Raw genomic sequence first — 25,545 nt, 5'->3', positions numbered from 1 at the left:
GTTATCATTATCATTACTAGTTTCTTCTTTTCTATTAAACCATTCTTATCTCAACCCATGAGTTTTACTTTTTTTTCCCCAGTTCTCTCCCCCATCCCAGTGGGAGGGAGGGAGTGAGCAGCTGTGTGGTGCTTAGTTGCTGGCTGGGGTTAAACCATGACAGGGGTGAAGAAGAAAGAACCAATCATTAAGGAAAACAACAATGAATATGTATTAGTTCAGTGTATAAATGTGAGGATTTTTGAGACAAAGGTGTGCTGTCTTGAGACAGGCACCCATTCATGCGCATCAATTAAATTAATTTGAAAATACCTCGACTCTGTGTGTTATTGGCTTGCACACCGGGTAAATGAACCCTGTTTGAGGGACAACAGAATGATGCCAGGTGATGCTGATGTGATCAGACACATGAAAACAAAGAGACCTCTGATTTAAATGCCCCAAGCTGGGCTTGCAGATAACATCTATAGGCACCACCTGTTTCCAGGTGTCATTTGCAGAAGAAAATAGCCCTGGACAAGATGAAAAATGCAGACACCAAATACATTACTGAGAGACAGAGCGGCTCCATGTATGCTCTGTAGCAATTAGCGAGTGTACTCTGTGTGCAGAGGAAACCATGGTAAGTCAACATCTAGTTTCCACCACCATGTAATTACTTGTGGTTACCGAGTTACCATATGGCCAAACCTGAGCCACATCGGTGCCGCTTTACAGCTCAGGTTTGACAGAGATAAAGGCACCTGGAGTTGAAAACCTGGGTACTGGATCTGATTCGTGCCTGGTGATGGCAGGAGAGGTGGAGACCTTGGAGAAACATGCAATATAGCTGGCAGTCATTAGTCAGAAAAGCTTTCTGCATGGGGCAAGGTGCCAGGGAGCAGAAGTGACCCCAGGCATCCCAAGGCAGCCTGTGCCAGAAGCTTCTCCTGCCTCCTGTTGGTTCTCACTTGAAAGAGAAAACCTGACTAGAAAATGCAGTGTTGAGGCTCAAGGTTAACAGAATCCCTTCTGACCACTGGAGGTGGTAATAAGGACTCATGAGAAGATGGAGGCAGGAACACCCGAGGGGGCTTCCTGCGCATCATGGTATCTCATCTCAAATGCTTGAGGGGTTTATGTGCCTGCAACAGGATGTGCATCAAAATGTGATCATCGTCAACAAAATGCATTTCAATTCACATTTCAAAAAGCAAAGCAAAAATTAGCCAAGGTCAAAGCAAGTCCACCACATTCTCAAAATAGCAACCAATTTCTTCCTACTAGTGTCCTCTTCTGTAACAGTTTCCTCCAGCAGACACGAGGACAAAACACTTGATAAAATGACCACTGTGCTGGCATGGAAAATGCAGAGGCAGCAAGTATATCCAGTCACAGTAAAGCTTCGTAACCTAAAATCTTAACAGCAAGGTTTTATTTATGTTGAAATATAGGTGAGGGATATGTTTATGTCATACTTCCCACGCAAAACGTACATAAACCAGTTGTTGCTGGGCTCACCACTGTGCCCAGGAAGCTCCACGTGGACATTTGGGTCCAGGATCTCAGTATTCACTCCACAACTTCATAAAACATGTCAGGACCCATCCTATGACATAGGAACCACCTGGCACAGCATGGCTCACACCCAAAACGGGGCAGCCTGATCTACTCAGTGTTGGCAATGACCCCCATTCCATGCTAATCCCCTTTGTGAAATGTGTTCATCTGATTCGTGTCAATATAAACAATGCTAGGGCCGCATAATAAAATGTGACCCTCACTGTATATGTAATCTTTAACCATTTTGTTGGCCCTCGTATAACCGCAGGCCGGGAGGAGACAGATGATATCTATATAGTTCTTTTTTTGCCAGCCCAAAACAGGTTTTGTTGTTAACTGCACAGTGTTAAACAAGAGATCCTAGGGGAGAACTGAGGCATTTAAATGTATATTTAGCCTCAGAGATTGCAGTACTTAGGGTCTTGATGGGCAATTTGTTGTGTGCATTTGTTGAGGGGGAGGTGTCTGTTGTGAACTTGTTTGGGTTTTGGTGATGGCAGCTGGTGCTGTGCAAGGTGTCGGCTGTTGCACAGGTTGTCTGCTGTCTGGCCTGAGCAGTGGGGAGCCTGGTCAGAGATAAGTTTCTAGGAGAACTACTGCATCCACACAACCAGGAGGTGGAGAGTCTTTTGGAAGAACATGCCTAGTATGAATATGTAACTAAATGTTAGATTATAAAAGAACCTGGGTTGTTTTTCACAGCGCGCGTCTTGGTAGAGCAGAAGCTCCCGGCTTGCCTTTATTCATTTAATAAATTGTAAACTTTCATTGGAATCCTGTTTGAGACTAAATTCATTTATCACACCCTTCGCCTCCAAATCCTTGGCAAAGCCCCTTGGCCTGTGCCAAGACTACGATGGACAGAGCACCACCAGCAAAGGGGGACAGACAGCCATGCTCCTGGTGTGCCTCCCAGTGTAGATGAAGCCTTCATGCCAAGCCACAGCTGGGACTATGGACCCTTAGCCCTCTGCAAGCTTCCCCTTCCCGTCCTGCCCTTAGAAAATCCAGTCTCGTAGCCTAAAAGAACCCATAAGGTCAAACGCACACCAACGGTACTGCCTAAGTATATAGACAGCAGTTAGAAGTTGATATTTGTACATACAATTCTGTATACTTATACTAGACTGTAAATTTTCAGGACCATATTTGTATCAGACCCTATATTAGGACTATCAAAAACCACACCTGGGAAGACAGCATTAGGATGCCATTGTCTAAAAACTGTGAATCTGAAGGAAAGTAGCTGCATCACAGAAACCTGAAAAAGCAGTAGTTGCATAGGAGTGACCCACAGGTAAACAAGGTGTTGAGCTGGAGAAAACCCAAACGTTTCCATGGAAAAATAAATTAGTCACTGTAATAGCATAGGCAGAACCATTTAAAATCATGCATGAGAAAATGCAACACACCCCACTAAGTCACCCGGGCGCTTCTCCAGAATTGCTCACTAAGTACACACCTATTGCCTTAACGCCAATGAGTCTTTCAGTATTTGGCCTACAGTTCTGCTGTTTGTGTTTGGCTGGCCTGGTAACCTGTGCTTGATGACCAGCTCTAAAACCTGGCTGCGATACCAAAAGCCCCTTCTTCTTCCGTGGCTCTTCACTATCTCTACCTTTGGAAAATGATACCGGCAAAGGCCCAAAGCTTCACCCTGCAGCTTCTCTTGATGCTGCCCGGAGCATTACTAGCTCCTGCTCTGCCATACTTCAGTTGGTGCAAAGGTTCATTCCATGCAGAATCATGTTTTTTTGCTTTAGCCCTTCATCAACAACTTGCAACATCCTGTTTACCTTTTTGACTGCTGCTGCGAACTGGGTGGAAGCTTGGGGAGGACCAGTCACGGTGATTCCAGGACACTCACAGCTAGGTTCCACCATCAGGATTATTTTTCCTATTTATGTTACTTTGCTTATAGTAACAGTGGATTTCAGTTACTATTTAAAATACCCCATCAGCTTTTATTTTCAGTACCTTGAATAACTTTATCTCAGCAAACTCTGTCACGCTGCTGTTCACTATGCACAGCACAGGAGCTTGCACAGCTCTTTGGAGCTCCACAGGGAACAATTTAGCAACTGCTGACGCTATTTTCCACGTAGTAATGTCATGCTGAGCAAGCCAGAATTTCAGGATGCATAATTTATCAGCTGCCCATATTTATTCTGGATTGAATGGATTTTGCTTTTGTCCAGAATACACAAGCTGGTTCCAGAGAGCAATATGTGCAAGCACTGTGAGCCAACCACAAATTACTGCCATACTGACACAAAACCACCCGTGTGCATCAACAGTATTACAGCAAATACCATTGTGTAGGTTTTAGGAGATACGAGCAGCCTTTGAAGTAGAACAGGTCACGGCTTCCACATGGGTAACCAGCACAGGCAGCACACTGCTCACCACACCTTTCCTATCTATCCAACCTTTCTGCAGTGCAGCAGCTGAGTCCTAGGTTGCAGCGTGCTTCTGGCTACAAACGCAGAGCAAGGACCAGAAAACTGAGTGGGAGAAGGCAGAGACCAGGTGTATGACACGAGCACGAGTGAGGAAGACAACCCAGAAACTGGCATTATCAGGGAAGGAGCAATCTGTTTTAATCATCCCCTTTTTTTCAGATTTCCACAGATGTTCGGAAACCCTAGTAACAGCACTGATGTTGCACGTAATTTGGAACAGCTGGATTACAACCAAACTCAAGTGTGGTTCTTCAGAACCAAATCATTGTTTGACTGAAACAGAGCTGGGGCAATACAAATGAGGAATAGCATGTGTTCCTTGTTATTGGTTGTTTTTTCCAGGAGCTTACTGCAGATAGTGTGATAGTTCTAAGTGTAAAGTGCTATTCAGACATCATTAACAAATCATTTACATCTACAGAAAATGATGTGCTCCTCTTCAGTTGCAGAACAGACTATTTAAGCCTCTATTCATACACTTCCCCAGAGAGGCACTGTAATTATGCTTGAGATTTCTAACATTACATTATACTACCACTGTCTCAGAAACACAGTCAACTACAAAATCCATCAGCTAATCTGGGACTAATCAAGTGCCTTCTCTTTGTTCCAGGTGATTAAAGTGAAGGTGGGAAGAAAACTACCACCACTCTGCCTTTTACTTGCTTACATTGGAGCTAGAGGAGACACTAAACACACGCACAGCCCAAACAGGTATCACTCCTCACAAGAAATCCAACACTGCATGCCTGCACTAGCAGGCATTTCAAAGCTGTAATAAACCCCCCCTCTTATTGTCCCATATATTTTCCAGTAAAGGGCTTGTTCAAAACAAACCAAACCAAACCCCTGAAGACAGAAGACCAAGAACACCCAACCTACATGATACAAGTTTCTCAAATGAGCTCCAAGAAATGTGACACCTACATGCATGAACCGACTCCCCACCTACGAACAAACCTCCAGGCTAGCAGAGAAGGTGACTACCGTTTCCTCTTTCCTCCCCACCACTAGCAAGTTTTCATACTCCTGCACTGTGTACGAGCTACAATCTCATCACTGTGTATTGCTGCTGCTCTTGTTCCTTCTGCTCTCTCAGTTAGCTGTGGCTGTCGCTGGTCCTGGATTACAGGGATAACCACATATACACGACGTGCGTCTCGTGCCCGCAACGCTTATCAGAGTGCACTGCTAAGGGTACAGGATGGTACTAAGTTTTGCCGTGTGAAAATCCTTAGAACTAACCTCTTTAGACTTTGCAGATATATATTTGATGCAACTTGTGAGTTGTCTGCGTGTGCATTGTGTTCCTCTCAGATTCTGCATCATGCCTGACACATCTTCCCTGGCGTATCACTTCCCTTTGCTGCATACAGGTGTAGAAAATGAAAACCAGGACTCTTACAGACTGCCTGCTGCGTACTTTGGCTAGCAATGTTAGATTCCATTTTACCTATAGACATTGCCCACTCACTGCCAGCTTTACTCTTCTTACTCTCGTTTGGCTCAAGAACTGCTTCCTTCATTACTTCCCCCCCACACCCCCCAACCTCCGTGCCCCTGAGAAAAACACCACAGCCAGGGACTACGGAACACAGCTTGAAATTCTGCCCTGTGACTTTTCTTCACCAGGGCAAAGCGCTGCTGCGTGCCGCTGACCAGCTGGAGCCAGAGCCCAGCCAATGCTGTCAGACACTACCCATGACCAACTCACCAGTAATTTCAGTTCAAAGCCCACACCCTGTGCTGCCCTGTGTCCAAATGATCCCACTTTGTTCGGTACTTCCCAGGAAGTCCTTCACCTTGTCCTGAGGACAAGGCATGTAACCATTTCATGAGTCATATTTTCAGGTTGCTCTTCCTTACACGTACACGCAAGATTTTTCTCGCCCCCACAGTAATTTCCGGCAAGTGATCATTACCCCGATCATCAAGACACTTAACCAGGCACTGAGTTCAAGAAAAGAACAGAAAAAAGTGCTTAAACACGTATGTAAATTTAAGCACACTGGTATTTCCTGACAAATCAGGACCTAATAAAAATGCATTAACCAGAAATACACAACAAAAAAAATCTATGGATATCATAACTTTTTATTTAAGTTAGCTGAGGATGCTTATTTGGCTTATGTTTATCCTTGACTTTAAAGAGACTGACTGCAAATAATATAAAAAAATAGAAAACGTAAAATTAATCAACATTTTCAAAATTGTCACAAATTTTGAAAACACTTGTATAAATTCTGCAAAGTTTGTATACCCTTAAAGGGGTATCATTTAGTTACTATATATAATGATTTTTGAAAATATTAGTACTTTACCCTAAAGTTTAAACATAGACATATTCATGATGCATGTAATTTCAAGAGGGTATCAAAAGTGATATGGTTAGAAAAATATACATACTTTTGCTCCTGGAAAAGAACAGGTCATTTGAAATACCCGCCAAATAAAATACTAAAAAAGCCTCTCCACAGATTTTTTTCACAGTCCAACATAAAATGTATGTTTATGTACAGCTTACGCAATCTGTATTTTCAAAAGATATAGCCAAAGTTTCACCAGTACAGAAAAAGGTAATCTGTTACTGCTCTCTAACCTGTTGGCTGCACTGATGCAACTGATTGTTTAGGCAAGCCAAAATAGGAGAGCCATACAGCGATACACAAAGCAATCATAAGAAAGGTAAGGAAAAATGAAAATACACAAGAACAAAGGAAAGCATATTGATACAAGATAACATTGCGAGGAAGAGTGACCAACAGTAAAAGACAGGAACTCTTTAGTGGCATGCAGTAATTTCTACAGGAAAAGAAACATACTCCAAGTATTAAAAGGACACTTTTGTGGTACTTATGAATTTTAAGTAGTACTAAGGATTACTTTACTGTCTGCTGGAAGTAGCCTGGACTAAATTTGTTTCAGTGGATGTGGTTTGTTGCTGTGCTTCAGTTTGTGGCAGCGTTAAACTTCAATTGCACACACCCCAAGTGAACCAAAACAAAACTCCTAAGTTTTGAAAAGGAAGTGAGATAGGAAGAAAGTTTCAAAAACATGTGCTTTCAGTACCTGAGTGCAATGCAGTAGCCAACATAACTATCGTTTGATTATTACTTGTTTAAATGAATTCTGATGCAAAGAATGATTTCAGAAGAGCAACATGGCACTTGCAACAGTGACTGAAGTTAAAGACCTGGTGGCACTTCAAGTTCTGAAATCCTTTACAGTGTCCTTTTAAGTGTCAGTAGACTAGTATCTTAGCTGCAACTGAAAAAGAACAGAGGCAAATCCTAATGAAATAACCCAAATCAAGAATGTTACTATTTCACAGTAATAAAGAAACAGTCCATGGAACTACTGAACAGAAAAAAGCATGAAGGATAATAGCAGCCTATGGTTTACAGTTTTCACTTTTCAGTTTATTAATATTAGTGGAGCACTTGGCAATAGATAAAGCAAGGAATGAAATTCTGACAAAACTGGCAATTATCTACCACATGTCAACACTTAATTATAGTCCTTGTAAACAGCTAACTCCTTTTTGAACTTCAATTTTAAAGAAAGGAAAATTTACATATAATATATATGTATATAAACACAAAACCAAAATTAAGTCAAATCCTTATCAAGGAAATCACATTTTGAAGAGAAGAAAACACAATGTTAAATAGTACATGTCCAAAGATTTTGAAGGCATCGCGATTTTCATGTTTTCTTCCTCCAGTCATTTCCCCCTGGATTTTAATAGACTAAATACTTCATTTCAGAGTAAATAAGTGGAAATATTATAGAGCAACTCCGGTAAAGAATAGCTCCACTACTGAAAAATGCTCGAGGCGTGGTGATCCAGGACTCGGTCTTAAAGCAAAAATAAACAGCGTATAATGCCACAGCAAAGAAGTGGCCAATCAGTACCATTGGTTTAGGAGATAACCTGTATTAAAAATAAATAGATAAAACATGTAAATAAAGGGAATCAGAAAGCACTGGGAGATTTTCATTTTACAACTAGAGATCTCCACTCAAGATTACATACCCCCTTCTGATTTAGGCAGCTCTGGTCCTGCCATCTCAACTAAAAAATACTAACTCGCTTGTCTTGGAGCTGCTACACACTGTATTCCCTTCTACAGTGCTGCTTTCTGTTCATTTCCAGTACTCTGTCTGCCTTTATCAACCCCCAGGGCATTATTCTCAACAAGGCTCTATCAGTTTTAGCTCTCATTCCAAAAAGGGAGAAGGATAAATGCACACATTCTCACATGTTCAAAGTAGTACGATTTATTGTACATTCACTAGTTTCTGAGGGGTCATTCAAAACACCTTGATAGTTACCAACTTCCCGGTTCCTTATGCTTTTTTATGGGAGACCTCATCCTTCACTATTCTCAACTTATCAAGCATGAAATGTCTCCACCAGCTCCTATGCTAGTCTGGACCCCTCGACCTCATTCAAACTCCCATGGCACCTACATTAACTTCTCTCCAGCTTTTAGTGATATTTTTTACAAAGGAAAAAAAAAGAGTCAGCATTTAAAGACATAGCTTCTAATAAAACTCCAACCTTTAGTATAATCCTGAAAATACAGGCTTATGTAGACCGTTCTCCCTGTGCAGAGCTGACTGATAGTGAACAATGCAGATCCTCACAGAGACTCATCAATGCTCGACCCAGCTCACATTAACTATTACCAGTGCACTGAACTTACACAGATAGCAATCCAACAGGACCCGAGACACATTTTCCACCAAGCCTGAAGTAATGGAAACAGGCTTTCTTTAGCTGGTGCAAGGAATCTACAAAGTGAATTAAAATGACTCAACAAATATATTCAACACATACCAAAAACTTTTTCAGTATACATAACAGTGATATTAAATCCAGGACTTTGGTAGCTGTTGTTCTGTTAAATACAGCTCAATTTTGAGCTAGTTTTAAGTAAAGGATAGTCTTAGAGAATATTTACATATTCTTGAATTAACTGACACAAGAACAAGCGTTTTCTGTTTTTTCTTTATTTGTGGGGTTTTTCTTTGGTTTTGTTTTTTTAATACTAACTCCAGACTTGCCTTCATGTTGCTAAAACTCCGTTTACCTAACACTACAACTAAACAACTAGGCAGAGAACATAAGCTAACTCATTAAAATCCTTTGACTGACATATTCTTAATATATATACACACACATATATACACACAAACACATGGACATATGCTCACACACATACACATCCCCTCCCCAGGCATATTTATTTACCAAGATGTAATTAGTCAGAAGTTATCTTTAAAATATATTTACCATCTGTGGCAGCAAAGAGCTCATAAAGTGCCTGGGCAAGAACATTCACTACAAAAGAATGAGATTTTTTTCTTGACCAGTAAAATGTTCTTTTTGCCTGAAAAAGGGGAAAAAAAATTATTTCTGTCAGTAAATACAGAAGAACATTCAAAAGATTCCCAAAGAGGTGGTAAGAGTCATCATACTCATGTAAAAATGTAGAGTGGATTTAGTGATATGCTACATCAGTTCCAAGCTAGGTCATTACAGAATTTTGGAAACTTGTCGAACCAGTTATCTAGACTCCTCTTACACTAAATATAGAAAAAAATGGCAGTTCCAGGTTGTGCTTCATCTCATTCTACAGTAGGTGGCTGAGGTAGGTCAGAAACTTGGAGGATAACACTCACCTAGTTCTCTCTGTTGACTGAGACTAAGTAGGAAACAACTGAAAGTCTGAGGTGACTAGCTGAGATATGAGCGTCTGCATTTCATCAGGTAAGTCCTGTACTGTCCTGACATTCAGGGTCCCTCTAAGTGCTTCTCAATTTTCAGATACACTTTTTGAATCATTTACTTGTAGTCTATAATTATTCTAGCTGTAATTTAGCGAAGACAATATGCCTAACTCAATTAAAAGCTGTAAACAGACAAATAAGAAATCTTATCTATTCATCAGAATTTTGGGTCTAAATCTCACTGAAAAAATAAGCCTAGCATCAACACCAATGGTGCTGATTCCTAGGAAAGGATGTCTTCTAGCTTACTACTGTAAGATTAACGCAGCAGTCAGGAGGCTAGGGGAGCATTGAGATGCTTCTTGAAAAACTTGGTACACATGCTCATTATTCTCTAAGTACCACTCACACAAGTGTAATGGTCCAACCCCACCTCATTTAAAATCAATCTATGTTACAAATACACTGCTAATATGGGAATATCTGGTTATACTAGCAAAGCATGCTGACTAGACACAACACCCCAGTCTCCTTAAGCAAAGCACGACAGGTCATTAAGCACAGTTTTGAATCTGCCTTTTTGCCACACAGCCATAGCACTCACAAATCACAGTTCCATGTACTGGTGAATGTCTAATGCATGATTTATCTATCCAAAGCTTTGAAAACTGCTGTGCCTCACTGTACTGGCTTTGTGTGGTAAGGTTTTGGTAGCGGGGGGGATTACAGGGGTGGATTCAGTGAAAAGCTGCTGGAAGCTTCCCCTATGTCCAACAGAGCCAATACCAGCTGGCTCTAAGACGGACCTGCCACCGGCCAAGGCCGAGCCAATCAGTGATGTGGTAGCACCTCTGAAATAACACATTTAAGAAGGAAAAAAAGTTGCAGGGCATGCAGAAATGGCAGCCAGAGAGAGGAGTGAGAACATGTAAGAGAAACAACCCTGCAGACCCCCAGGTCAGTGCAGAAGGAGGGGGAGGAGATGCTCCAGGCACTGGAGCAGAGATTCCCCTGCAGCCCGTGGGGAAGACCATGGTGAGGCAGGCTGTCCCCCTGCAGCCCAGGGAGGTCCACGGGGGAGCAGATATACACCTGCAGCCCGGAGAGGACCCCATGCCGGAGCAGGTGGGTTCCTGAAGGAGGCTGTGACCCCGCTGGAAGCCCACGCTGGAGCAGGGTCCTGTCAGGACCTGTGGCCCCATGGAGAGAGGAGCCCACGCTGGAGCAGGTTTTCTGGCAGGACTTTTGACCCCATGGGGGACCCACGCTGGAGCAGTGTGCTCCTGAAGGACTGCAGCCCATGGAATGGACCCATGCTGGAGCAGTTCATGAAGAACTGCAGCCTGTGGGAAGCACTCATGTTGGAGAAGATCATGGAGGACTGTCTCCCATGGGAGGGACCCCACGCTGGAGCAGGGGAAGAGTGTGATGAGTCCTGCCCCTGAGGAGGATGAAGTGGCAGAGATAACGTGTGATGAACTGACCATAAACCCCATTGCCCGTCCCCCTGCGCCGCTGGGGGGAGTAGGTAGAGAATTAGGGAGTGAAGCTGTGCCCGGGAAGAAGGGAGGGGTGGAGGGAAGGTGTTCTGAGATTTGGTTTTATTTCCCCTTACCCTACTCTGGTTGATTGGTAATAAATTGAGTTAATTTTCCCAAGTTGAGTCTGTTTTGCCTGTGACGGTAATTGGTGAGTGATCTCTCCTGTCCTTATCTCGGCCCACAAGCCCTTTGTTATATTTTCTCTCTCCTGTCCAACTGAGGGGAGTGCGGGGGGGAGTGTGATTCAACGGCTTTGGTGGGCACCTGGCATCCAGCCAGGGTCAACCCACCACACTCACAAATAACTTACATGTCCCTGAGTTGCATAACCTTAAAAGTGTGTCATTAAATTGCAGCAAAAGCTGCCTAAAATAAGTCCAAAATAAAGCTGCACCTTAAGAACATCAGAATCTTCATAGAGGTCTGGAATATCCTGGAGCAAACTTCTCCATATTTTAACATCATTTAAAATAACACTCATTCCTCCACCAGTTAGAGGGTGTCTTATATTATATGCATCACCTAAAAGAAGAACACCTAGGTAGAAGAGAAAAAATAAAGGGATACTGTATGATCATTACATAATCTTAGAACTCAAACTGTCTCTTTTTTTAAAAGTCAAACTACTCAGAATTCATTCCCACCAGAAAATAAGATGACTGACGACTAGAAATTTAAACAGAAAAAAGAAAGTGAAAAAAAAAAGGATGTCTTTAAATTAAGAGGCTTAAAAAGGTGTCAAAATATTTCTTTCCCCTATACGTATGCATGTGTGTGCATCAAAGAACACAAACACACACACACACACACTTCTAAAAGTAATTTCTTTCCTTTGTTGATCAAGTTTTCCCTAAAAAGACTACACTTGTATAAGCTTGAGCAACTGAGTGATTTAAACTTAAAAATAAAGCAGGCACTGATTTGAAGTCCAGTGTCAATATAAACATTCTAGTTAAACTATGCCCAAGGTACACATTTTCAAAATATTATTTTTCATAGAAGAATTATGAGACAGTTGTATTGAACAACAAATATACATCTATGACAATAAAGCCCTAAGTCCCAGAAGAAGTTTATAATGCCTTTTTTTCCTCCTTTTATTTCATAATACACACCTTTTTTGTTTACAGCTGAAGGAGGCAAGAAGCTGGCTGGCATAGTCCTTAAACGATCATTCTGAACTGCTGTTAAGAATGGTTCCTTTAAATGATCTGCAATAACGAAGTATTTTAGTTACACTACTTAGACAGAGTCTAAAATAATTTGCACACAACCCATTTTAACCTCTTCTTATAGATATAATCCTTCTGAATTGCTAACCTAGATGTGAGCTGAACAAACTGCTATGTGATGTGGAATCAAAGAAGGGTGAATGCTTACAGAAACAGTAACTGTGCACATGGAAAAAGCCCACACAGTTCAATGGATTCAATGAAATGTGCCTTTTTTGGCACATTTAATTGTGACAATTATGATGGAAATCTTTCTAGACTTACCAGGTAGTTGTGGATGAACATTTTCAATCATGTATTCTTTTAAATTTTTTGGCATTTCCCCTCGAATATCAACAAGGACCCGAGTCTCAGTTGAAGAAATCTGATAGATTAGCACTGGACTAGTTTTAGCTAAAACAAGTTCAGCATAATTAGCTTTAAACTGTGGTGCATCCTTAAAAAGAAAAGAAGGGGGAGAAAGATTGAGACTGATCAATGAAAGAATATTAAACTTCAAATATACAAAATCATTTTCTGAAATACTTTGAAATAAATTCCCATATCATATTAAGTTTGTGTTATTTTTCTCTTTCAATGAACAAGAGAAGTGTTTTCAAAAAGAAAGTTCTGAACTTCAGTGTAGTTACAATTCTTTTGGCAATACATTTTAATATTTACTAGAATATATGTTGTTACACATTTCATTTGAATATTTAATACATGCCATTGAAAACCTGTTATATAATCTATGTAATAGCTTTCAGTACAATAATTTTGTTTTCTTTTCATAAAGAAAGTAGTGGGAGGGAAAGAAATACACTAGTCTGTACACAACTACGTGGAGATACCAACTGAGGAAGAATCATAAGGTCCTATCTAACTAGGTCTTAAGTTTCCAAAAGTTGAGAAACAGGAGGCACTTGGGCAGTGGTAACTGGGTTAGGGACCCAAAAAGCACTGAAGTTCCTCCAAGTCAGTGTTCCCAGTCCAGTGAAAATTCTGTAGTTTTGGTTCCTCCTCCCTTAATTGTTTTTGCTGTTAGTGCAATAACTAATGCAGCAGCCACAGAGGGAAAGACTCAGCCAGGATTTCTACCCGGGTTCTCCAACCACTCAGCTACCAACCTAGATTCCCACTGTCGTGGTTTAACCCCAGCCAGCAACTAAGCACCACACAGCTGCTCACTCACACCCCCCCCCCCCCAGTGGGATGGGGGAGAAAATCAGGAAAAAAAGTAAAACTCATGGGTTGAGATAAGAACCATTTAATAGAACAGAAAAGAAGAAACTGATAATGATAATGATAACACTAATAAAATGATGACAGTAATAATAAAAGAATTGGAATGTACAAATGATGTGCAGTGCAATTGCTCACCACCTGCCGATCGACACCCAGTTAGTCCCCGAGCAGCGATCTCCCACTCCCACTCCCCCCCAGTTCCTATACTAGATGTGACGTCCCATGGTATGGAATACCCTGTTGGCCAGTTTGGGTCAGCTGCCCTGGCTGTGTCCTGTGCCGACTTCTTGTGCCCCTCCAGCTTTCTTGCTGAAAGCTGAAAAATCCTTGACTTTAGTCTAAACACTACTGAGCAACAACTGAAAACATCAGTGTGTTATGAACATTCTTCTCATACTGAACTCAAAACATAACACTATACCAGCTACTAGGAAGACAATTAACTCTATCTCAGCTGAAGCCAGGACACCCCCTTTCTTTCCTGAAGTTTATAGGTCCTGAAGGTATATATGTACCTGGTTACAAGGTACCCCGCCTTCAAGCAGGAGCATAGTTTGGATATTCTTCTGGAGTATAAAACGTACGTGGTTTGACCCGCAGCTCCTGGGATAATCTAAAACTCAAGATTTCCGCTCCCTGAACAAGTGCCATAAGTATTGTGAAAAAATGGTGTCACCATCTTAGCTACCGATATCTTAACACAAACCAGTCAAAGAACCTATATCGGAAACAATTTTACAGATTGGGTTCCAGCTTCACAATAGTACCTACTTCTAATCCAGAGATTAGTGCCATATAAAATACAGCACTAATAGCACACATAGCACTACCTTATATGAAATGCTTAAACTTTTTTCCTTAAAAAAAAAAAAAAAAAAAAAGAGAAAAATTATTTCCTATGAACTGGCCTACTGAGCCCAGTGCTTAGTTTAAATTAGCTATGTTGAATCCTAATCTAGTTTTTTTTAAACCCTCCCTTGTTCAGCTATATGCTTAAGATTAACACTGTACTCCACACTTAAACCAGAAATCTAATTTTTAACAACAATATCCACTTAAAAAAACCCAAACAAACCACAAATCCAAACCTGGCTCACAGTTACTTAAAAGTGTTTAGAGAGTTGAAAATCTGACCTGTAACTGTACTGAGTATGTTTAGTCTGACATAGCAAGTTCAGCTATCCTAGAGCTGGGATGGAGTATGCATCAATAATTTAAGAGTTAAAAAAATAGACCAAAAATTCCAAGCACTCCTCAAAAGGACACAGAAACTGATAGAACAGCTGCATAGATATCTAAAAGTATAGTTCTAACTGATTCTGTTGGAAAAGATAATGAACAACAACACATTTGGTGAAGTTCAGACCCACATTAAGAAGTGGTAACGTACTGGCATACGTAGTATTATACATAAAAGTTACCTTCAAAATGCAACCAACAAAATGGGATGAAACAGTAACTTTGCTGGAGACCAAGTTTTTTCTAAACTTGGAGAAAAGTCCATCAGCTACAACAGTAAGTGGTGCATGAAGTTCCTGCAGCATAAAGAAAAAATAAAAAAAGATGACATTTTCAATTTTACTTCAGAACAGTGGGAAACAACTCCCAAGCTCTCATTTTCAATTGTATGTTAGATGGTCTACAAAACAATAAACATATAAGAGGATCACAGACCATATTTATAATATGTGTATTAAGAAATACAGTATTTTTTGCCTTCCTCATATTCATATTTAACTCTATTTCCTCTAAAAGTTGATCTAACGATATACTCCAGCTTTTTTAGACATGCATTCAGATAACATAGTTACAGGGACCGTGTAGGAACTTAGATTAAAAAAAAAAAGACAAGAAAGTAGAGTAATTACTCCCTTCAATCTATAATACTCTTTAGGAGAAAAAAGAAAACAAAGAAGAAATTTTAAATTAAAGAACCACGCATAAGCAACTGAAGAAAAACAAACCGAAGTGTAACAAACTGAAATGAGTAAGTATACCAAGATCTTCTTTAAAAGACCAAGCAGTGAACCCTGAGCAGTTCCTAGTATACTTAGGAACTATAAGAACAAATAGTGTCTATAGACAAAATACAAAATAAAATCTGAGTAAACTGATTAGGTTCAGCCTGAACATATGCACAAATTCCTAATGTTGTAACACATACATTGTTCTCTAACATAAGCAATTATTCTGATTACTAAAATGTATTTTTAAGCATTTTACTGCTATAGTAATATAACATTATTATACCAGAAAGCATTTAGAGGCAGATGTTTCCTTCTACCTACAGCTTTGTCAATGTCAGTATATTCAATGATTTAACTGCAAATGACTATAAATTTATATCGAGCATTAGTCCTTGGCCTTCAATAATCTCATACATTTGGCATGGAAACAGTTTCCCTTTTAAGCTTTTAGGATGTAAGTAACAAAGCAAAAAAAGCACGCTGTGTTTCATTAGTACTCCTGGAAAATATTTTATTATTGGATGGAAGCATCTGGTGAGCCAGTATGTGGATGGGTTCCTCTATGAACAGCTCTTGCACACATAGGAATGGACTTAAGTCACTTGTGTCACACAATCCTTACATCTTTTGCTGTGTGAAGGGAAGTTGGACAAAATCACATGAGAGTAAAGCTAAATAAAATAATATATGTTTGTGGTGTCTGAGCTTTTAGAAATGAGCTCCTGACTAGAGATAATGAAACCTCTTTCCTATGGATTCCTGTCTCAGATGATTGCAACCTCTAATTATTCCTGCAATTAGAGCAAAGTCACCTGCCCATATGGGTTCCCTGGTGTCTAATGATCTGAACATTCATGCTACAATTTTTCCACAGTCAACATACTAAGACCTTTACTCTATTCAGTTGCCCGGTTTTGATAAATTTAATATGTTCACTTTTAGCATACTGGCTAATTTGAACCTCATTTAAGAGAATAAAAATCTCAAAGGTAATGTGGTAGACAAGAGGGATGGAGAGAACAGAAAAACACAGACACATAACATAGATCAGCCTCCTTTCTCTATGAAAGCAGGCTAAGGAATGTAAACAGGCCTTGGTTTTGGCTTTGGGTTTTTTTTCCCAAAGTAGTTTCCCAGTTGTAAAAAGTCACAGGCAGGGAAACACAGTTACAAGAAATGTTTAATGGAAATTTCTTACACTAGATTTCTAAAATCAAAGGAGATCTAGGCCAGCAAATGAAACAGCTCTTTCCAGCCACAGAACTTCAGCATTCAGAGCAAAACAAGAATTTGCTTATCCCCATTATACAGATAGGGAACTCAAAGCCTTAAGAACAACATCCATGCTCTCAGGAAAGATGCAAGCTAAAACACTGGTCACCCTACTGCTGGTCAAATAAGTCACGCTTAAAATTACAACAACAACATCCACAAATATGTAAAGCTTAAAAACAAATCTCAAAGCAAAATATGCACTATGCCCCTCCACTCCCCAAACAAAACAAAACAAAACATAACAAAACAAACCTATATTGCTGGATGATAAAGTCAATTGGACTTGGGGGGGGGGGGGGAAGCAAACCACCCTCCTCCCAAAAAACTTCCTCCTCTCCAAATTCCCCATCTTTCCAGTGTGATTCAATGGCTTATTCTATTAGAGTGGATTTCCTAATATGTTTTTATTCATTTTACATGACATGTAAGACAGACCAAGGAACAGGACTTGGAACTCCCCCTTCCTCCAGCTAACCTCAAGAGGGGTCAAGGATGTCTCCACTCGGCTCTCTTACAGGTTCCTACTTAGACCACTTTGCCATCACATGGGCTGAAATGCCATTTGCCTCCGGTGGGTCTAAAACCAGCTAGCACTCCTACATCTTGGGCAACTACTTTTAAAAGGCTCTCTTACCTATGGTTTTATACCACCATTTCCATATCTAAACGACCTAAAGATGAGAGATTTTGTTAGTAATGCTCAGAACAGGATCTTCCAACTACTCAGGAACTTTCTCAATCTTGTATGGAGGGCAGCAGTGTGTAGGCAGGAGATTCCTGTCTTCCCCATCAGAGCACATCTGAACACAATGGCTATGTAACTTTAGGTAGCAAAGGAATTTTAAAGTCAACAAAGAAGGAGATTACAAATTTGGCTTTTCTAGAGAATAGGCAGTATGTCCAGAACTTCAGCACATAGGTTCTACCTAGACTGGTCTTTCCAAAACTTATTATTGTAAGTTCACACAGTTTCACAGCATTTAGCCAGCACTTTAGCATTAGTTGAGGCAAAGAACATTAATCAAATCAGTGATTCAATTAAAATAGGCCAGAACTCTTTCTGTGATCCAAGAAATGACTGGACAGAGCGATCTCTATGAATAGGTACCTATCTTCTTATTTTCAGACACCTCAGTCGATAGTGGAAGTATATGTGGAAATGTAGACCATTACACACAGGCAAAGCATAAATCTTAATATTTTATTATTTTGGAGATTTTAAACTCCAGACATATGAATATTGAAATTAATAATGAACTGAATTCTCCAGTTATAACCAAGAAGTTATAACAAGAATACACATATGCCAGGACTGTATCCACTAGAAAGTAACCTCCCTTTATTACAGCTTTCACTTTCTTGATAACTGCATTATCTATACTAGTGCTCAAAAATAGAGTTTTTCTAAAAAAAATTATGCGTGTGTGTATATATATATTTATATAAACCAACCCTTGGTTTTCTTAATAGTTTAACAAAGATAGTAACAGAAAACCATCTTACCTTAGTGTCTCCAGTTTCTCTGTCCCTGTACTGAACACCCACGACACAGTCATCTTCCTCAAGCAATTGTAACACAGTCCCCTCAATGAATTTTGCACTGAAATAAAATAGAGCGGTTAGAACATAATGAAAGAGGATTGATGATGCCAACATTTCAAGACACGAGACACAGAAGGAAAACCAGATCTTCACTAATCTTGTCTCTGCCAACACACTTTGTTTAAATTTTACAAAGATGTGTTCTCAACCACTTTCAGAAGCCACACTAAATGTCAAAAAGTGCTTGTCATTAATTTCAGTTCAACACTACCATTTGGTTTGATACATGAGAATATTCTAAAACCGCAGTGCTTATCTTGAACACCCTACCACTTAGCAGAATCCCCAGTTGTGCTTCAGGTGCTCCATGGGCAAGGGAGAGATGCAGAGAGGAGTCTGACACTTAATAATGGTCAGAAATGAGGCAGCTGACTGAGTCATCCCTGCTAAATGGTGGGAAACGCTGACAGCGAGGGTGAAACCTAACTCCAAGCAGAATTTAGGAGCAAGATCCGACGTAGCACTTTGACACTTAACATGTATACTAGATAAAAGCGAAGCACCTAATTCTCAGAGTAGATCAAAATAATCTAACCTGTTTAGGACAGATACATCTAGCTTTTCACCTCAGGAATTCAGGATACAACTTTTTTTTTTTTTTTTTGCTATTTATGATTTTAAAGTTCTGCTAATGCTTACATTTGGAGTTTGAACTGAGCATCCCTTACTTCTACCACCCAACCAGAGCTATTTGGGGTTCACAAATTATATCTCTGTTCTTTAAATTTCCTTGTTGTGTCTGAGCTCTTAAATCTGATCCCAGCAGTTCAGACTTAGCAGCTCAAAATGGACACTCTCTCCCCCTCACAAATATTTTCATATCCAGATGGAATTCCACAACTTGGAAAAATGAGCTAAAGGTCCAGGTGAGAATAAAACAGTTTGGTATTTTAGCCTCTCAGAGGGAACATGAGCAACTGAATTCATGTCTTTCCGACATGTCAGCCAGCACAGAAATTTCAGAGCAGATCATGACTGGCTTAATTTACCAGGCAACAGGCAGGTTGGCTGTATCAAAATCTGAATGGTTATGCATAAGCACACTAACAGAAACTTCAACAGCAAGGGAGTGCAGCAACATGTCAGGTTAATAGTAGGTGAATCGGAGTTCTGTGGACCCTATCGGCCTTAAATTTCTTTTATAGTTGTCATTTCAGTTACCTAAGTAAGTGCTCACTTCTTTTTCTGGTTCTCACCCCCTATAAAAATGATTAACTAATGATGCCCTACCTCTTTCTTCTTCAAAATTAATTTTACTCATCTGAAATAAATTCATATTGACTAGTACTTTTAAAGAGGATATATTAATCAGTAATAATTATCCCCTATATTTTCACAAGCTTTCAGATGAAAAACAAAGCCTCATGGCACTATGATGAGTTCTTGATCTCTCCCGCACCTTAATTTAACATGCAGTTTTCTATGCTACAATTAAAATGAAAAGCAAACCTACACAACATGAACATTAAAGACAGTGTGGAAAAAGGGAAAGAATTGAATTCAAGTCTCAAACATTAGCTTTTGTAAGTTTCTGCTTCAAAGACTGTGTACAGCTACTGGAGTTTGCCCCATAAGTTGAGCAAACAGATGCCCAGATTTCACTGAACTCAAAGCCTCAACAAGAAGGCTTTAGCTTTTATAGTTAGTAAACACGGTTGTCACTAATTTTAACTGTACTACAGAGCTGCTATCTTTTAGTGCTACTTTTAGTAGTTTATATGATATAACAGATATGATAGGAGAAAGCAATTTTCCAGTTCAGAATAGACATGTAAGGTAAAAAGATGGTAATGCCAAGCTTCCCTTCAAAGCATTATTTAGGGGAAAAAAGAGACAAAACAAAAAAACGCCCCACAGAAAACAGCACCTAGAATCTATTCTGTTTCAAGAAAAGTTTCCTTCTCATCTCTTGTATAAAAGAAAGAAATCAGTTAAAGAGGCAATACCAAACACTAATTCTTATTTCATTAGGAAGAGGTGTCTTCAAGATTCTGAAAAACAGAATTTAATAACTGGAAAGAGCCAATTCCATTTAGTGCTCCTTTCTAGTTATTTTGCTTGACTTCTTGTTATCAGAAAAAACAGAACAACATGCAAATGTAAAAGAGGCTTGATTTCTGGCATCACATATAACATCAGTGGAAGAAATATATGTCCCTGCTCACTGCAGGAGGGTTGGACTAGGTGACCTTTAAAGGTCCCTTCCAACACAAACCATTCTATGACTCATCCCTTCCAACACAAACCATTCTATGACTCTAAGAAATGTTCCCAGATTTGCCAGTCGTTTCTTGACCAAAGAACTTCTACGCTTTGCTCACTGAGAAGAGGTCACTTCTTCTGGTAAAATGCCAAACCCAAGAATCAGCAGAAGAGAACCAGCCTTTTACCCTTGAACTGTTCTCTCACACAGAGGGGCCAGTACCTTGCCTCATATTTAAAGCCTCTATTCCCATAGTTTAAAGATTAACTTGTCCCAAAGGGTAACATATGATGTATACACAGCGTATGAACATGTCTACAGAAAACAGAACGAGTAACTATAGCTGTTACTTTCTCTCAGTCTTGTTCATTGGAGCCTTATGTGCTGGGACAGAGCGAAATGGTTAAGGAATCTCACGGATGCTGGGAACAGTGCTTCTGAACCTCTGGGTCCCAACTGTGCTGTTCACAAGGTGACTCACTTGGGCTCTGCCATAGCTGCCCTTCGGAGACCCATGATGAACTGGCCATGATGAAAAGATCTTCCACTTGCCACACGGCCATCCTCAGACATTGGATAAGGAATTTCAACCTCCGAGTTGCTCTCCATGTCATGAATTATGTAACCATTTACTGTTTGTGAATCAATACCTTCTACTGTATCTGCAAAATATAAGCCAATAGATGAGTTTTAAGAAGTCTTTAAGAAAGCTTAATTATGTATGAAAAGTATTTCTTTACATAGAGTCCAATTTTCTCAATCAAAACACACATGTTGAAGGGTGAATATTTTCAAAATGGCAGACTGGAAATATACAAGCAATTTCAATTCAAATATGAAGCATAGATAATGTATTTCTTCATTTTCCCTGTAGGCATTCTTTTTCTAAAAACATAATTGAGTGTAGTAACTGGTGTGTTATAGATATATTTACATTTTGAAATGCACTTACCTTCAAGACCCAACTCTTTAAGTGCATTAAAACCTCCAGGTTGCAACAATTCTCCAACTATCCTGTCAGGTTCTTTCAGATCCCTCTCTATCACAGTCACCTTTCTTCCATCCCTCGAGAGCACTGCGGCCAAGGAAGAACCAAGGACACCTGATCCCACAATGATAATTTCTGGATTGTATTGAGGTGATAATGTTGCATTTGGAGCAGTCTCTGTCAGATATACATCTGGGAAGTTTACTTCTCTTTTACCCTTTAGAAAAGAAAGCCAACAAAGTTACACGTGTCGATGTATCTGTACCATAACCTTGTCAGAGGGCTGACTTTGGACTAGTTCTACTTTGACCCACGGGACTGAGAGCGCATCAGTAGCTGGAGAGCATCTTCCAGTTTAGTTTTGTCCTAAATGAAATCAGTTGTACTCTACAATGCAACAAAAACACAACAAGCAGAGAAAAGAAAAAAACAACACTGCCCAAAGAAAGTCAAGATACTTGCTTAAAACTGTCCTGTTGATCAAAGACAAACCACTAACATAGTCTCAGAGAGACTGAAAGTCAGGTTCCTATAAAAGGCAGTAAGCCAAGGCAGTCCCATATTCTTGGTCTATAAAGTAACACACCAATGCCTTCATACCAGTGAGCCACTGCCACACGGAAGCCTTAGCACTTTGCAATGAAAAAGTTATCAGATTCACTGGAAAATGTATTTCTCTTTAATTTTACCGTAAGTGAACCTACCTACCAAAATAACAGCTTATGGTAATACTCAGCACGGAAAAGTGTCAGCAGAAGCAGCTACTTGTAAAATGTTACAGAGAAGTGGTGCTGAAATGAAAACTCACCAGACGAAGGTATCGGCAAAATTACGATTCACCTACATTTAAAACTGCTAAGAATTGACATACATCGGATTACATACCAGTTAACATACAAACTGGTACCTGAAGACCAGCTATGTTATAGTACCTTCCCAACAGCATCTAATCACATACACTTCAAAGAGAAAAAAAGTTGTAAGGGCAATTCCATTGCAAACCTGCAAGTCATTTCTCCAGCTGGCAGAATGAAGAATTGAGTCCAATTCACTCTTTCACAAATGCCTCAGCACTGCAGTGCTGACAGTGGTAAAAATACGATTGCGTCAGAGAAACAAATGCCCAGAACAACACTGACACCAGAACTTCTAGTGGCATGGTGTCATGTTTATATCTACAACCCAGGAAGGGTGTGCAAAACTGTCTGAATTCAGATAATAGAAGAAATTGGGGTAAAGGCAGGCTTTACCAGAAAAAAAAAAAAATCCAGAACTTTTGACTTGCGGCCAAAAATAGTTTCAAGTTCTTTTGTGCAAGGGGTCAGTGCTCAGCCAAAAATGCCCAGAAGTACACAGGAAAGTAGCCAAAGAGTGCTAACCCACAGATGTACTGAATATGCACGTCCAGTCGGTAGTCTTGGATGGCAGGACTCCAGCTAAGCTACAGCCATGAACTACAGCTCTCTCCACTGTCTCACAGCAACTCTCATGCTGGGCTCAGTGGAACAGACTACCTGAGCCCAGCTCCTGTAGCTATTGTACAAGCAATAGTTTAGGAATAATTTCCAAATAACTCTATCTGCAGTTGTCTAGACAAATGTGTTTTATCCATAAATATTAGGAAGCTGATCACAGAGCCACAGAATGGCTGGGGCTTGAAAGGACCTCTGGAGGTGATCTGGTCCAAAGCCCCCTTGGTTCAAGCAGGGTCAGAGCAGAGTGGCCTAGACCATGTCCACCTGGGTTTTGAATACCTCTAAGGATGGAGACTCTGCCACCTCTCCAGGCAACATGTTCCAGTGCTTGGTGACCCTCACAGTAAAAAAGTGTTTCCTGACGTTCAGATCAAACCTCCCGTGTTTCTCTTTGTGCCCATTGCCTCTGGTCCTGTCACTGGGCATCGCTGAAAAGAGCCTGGCTCCATCCTCTTTGCACCCTCCCGTCAGGTATTTATATACATTGATGAGATCCTCCTGAGCCTTCTCTTCTCCAGGCTGAACGGTCCCAGCTCTCTTAGCCTTTCCTCATAGGACAGATGCTCCAGTCCTTCATCTCTACAACAGACTGGCAACTGAAGATACTTTTCTGCTAGTTTAATAATCCTTTACTACAAATATTTCTTCAAACACTTACCTTTGATTTGACTCTACAAACCCCCTGGTCTATCACTTAAATAAGTTTCACTGTTTCTTTTGCCATCCAAAACTAACAGAACATACAACAAATCAGACATCCAGCATCTAAAGACAAACCCCCTCCAACCCTTTCTTAGCTCCTTTCCCTCACCAGGGCAGAGGGTCAGTGGCCAGAGGGAACAGCAGGAGGACACTGCACCCCACGTGCCATGTCTGAATTGAACCTACCTTTCTGGATTTGGGCTGTTCAACTTGTTGAGATCCTGGGGTGGGTTTGGCCCAGAAGAAGCCAACAAGTGGTAAAGCTGAGAGAACGTCAGAGAGCATCCCCAGCTGGGTCTTCCGCTGCTGCTGCTGCTTGGGCCCCCTGAAACGGTACCTGTACGACAGCAGCAAGCCGAGGGAGAAAAACACTAACACGGAGAGCAGTACCTCCTTATTAGCGTAAGTCATGAGGTCTCCACACTTTTTATACACGTAGATGAAGGAGGCGATACCCAGAAAGGTCCACATCGTGAGGTGACTGGTCACTGTTCCTGGTTGCTTCCTCCAAAGCTTTCCCGTCGACGGATGCTGCCCCAAGGGGGGTTTTTGCGCGAGTTACGAATAAATGTACGTACAGAAATGCAAAGACTTCCTTTGCGATGGAAGGGAGGGAGATCGCAATGAAAAAACAAGGAGCTCCACAAAACCCTGTAGAGGAACAAGCCTCCCCTCGCTGGGCTGCCACAGGAGCCCAGAGAGAGGTTCCAAAAACGCCCCCCCCCCAAATCAATATAAAACGTCGTCTTAAAAAGCGCCGATCTCCCCCACCGCACCTTAAGGAAACGCACGCCGCCACAGGCGATGCTCGCGGAGCCGGAGCTGGTCCCCGCCGCGGCCCGGCGGCTTCCCTCCCCACCGCCTCCCGGGGTCACCCCTCCGCCGTGCCCAGCCCCGCCTCGGCTGCCGGGACGGATGCGCCTCCGTTCGGCGGCGATGCAGCCGGAGCCTCCACGGCCCGTGAGTGAGGCGACGGCGCTGCCAGGGCGCCGCCCCGGCCGCCGGTGACGCGCCCAGGCGGGCGGCTCGGGCGGAGGAAGGCTGATGCTCTACCTACTCTACCTGTCCCCCGCAGCCGCCTCACGGAGGGAGGACGCGGCGCTGCCTCCTTCCCCCCCCCCCCCGCCCCGGCCCGGCCCCGGTTTCCCGCCCGGCGCCCCGGCCCCGGGCGGCGCCTCACAGCGAGCACCCCGCGAGCGCAACTGGGGTGGGGGGGGTGGGGGGGGTGCCGGCCGCCGAGGGGAGGGGCTATGCTAATAAAGCAACGGCCTCCCCCTCCTTGTGGGTACCGCGCGCCCCGTGCCTCAGCGGCATCTGGCCAATCGGCGGTGCTATGCCGAGATGGCGCTATGGGCAGGCGCCCAATCCGAGCGGGAGGCAGGCGGGGCTTGCGGCCGCCGGGCTCCTAGGGCGATGTGACGACGGGGGAGGGCGGGGCGGGAGCGCTGACGGTTGCCATGGTCACGGGATGAGGGGTTGGTGCTTGCCGCGGCGGGCCGGCGGCGGAGCCATCCCTGCCGCTCTCCGCTTCCCGCGCGGCTGCCTCACGCGGCGGCGCATGCGCGCTGCGAGGGGCGCAGGTGCCTGGGGGGGGGG

The 25,545-nt window shown here is 41.7% G+C and overlaps 1 protein-coding gene across 2 annotated transcripts; it reads right to left on the bottom strand.

The window, feature by feature from the left end:
- Positions 1 to 6,080: 6,080 nt before the first annotated feature.
- Positions 6,081 to 24,991, bottom strand: SQLE (squalene epoxidase). 2 transcript variants are annotated; one of them, XM_069780032.1, is made up of 12 exons: positions 24,726 to 24,991; positions 24,136 to 24,600; positions 21,737 to 21,989; positions 21,266 to 21,446; positions 18,483 to 18,579; positions 15,159 to 15,272; positions 12,778 to 12,949; positions 12,397 to 12,492; positions 11,676 to 11,818; positions 9,304 to 9,400; positions 8,714 to 8,801; positions 6,081 to 7,938 (listed from the first exon to the last, which is right to left on the bottom strand). In XM_069780032.1, the coding sequence occupies exons 2-12, from the start codon at positions 24,418 to 24,420 to the stop codon at positions 7,746 to 7,748; spliced, it is 1,719 nt and encodes a 572-aa protein (XP_069636133.1). In that variant the 5' UTR covers positions 24,421 to 24,600; positions 24,726 to 24,991; the 3' UTR covers positions 6,081 to 7,745. The 2 variants fall into 2 exon arrangements, with proteins under 2 accessions (XP_069636133.1, XP_069636132.1); XM_069780031.1 differs by having other exon boundaries at positions 24,136 to 24,991.
- Between the last annotated feature and the right edge of the window lie 554 nt (positions 24,992 to 25,545).

The sequence above is a fragment of the Haliaeetus albicilla genome, chromosome 3 (genome assembly GCF_947461875.1).
Source record: "Haliaeetus albicilla chromosome 3, bHalAlb1.1, whole genome shotgun sequence".
Taxonomy (NCBI): Eukaryota; Metazoa; Chordata; class Aves; order Accipitriformes; family Accipitridae; genus Haliaeetus; species Haliaeetus albicilla.
This window is presented reverse-complemented; position numbering and strand designations above follow the sequence as displayed.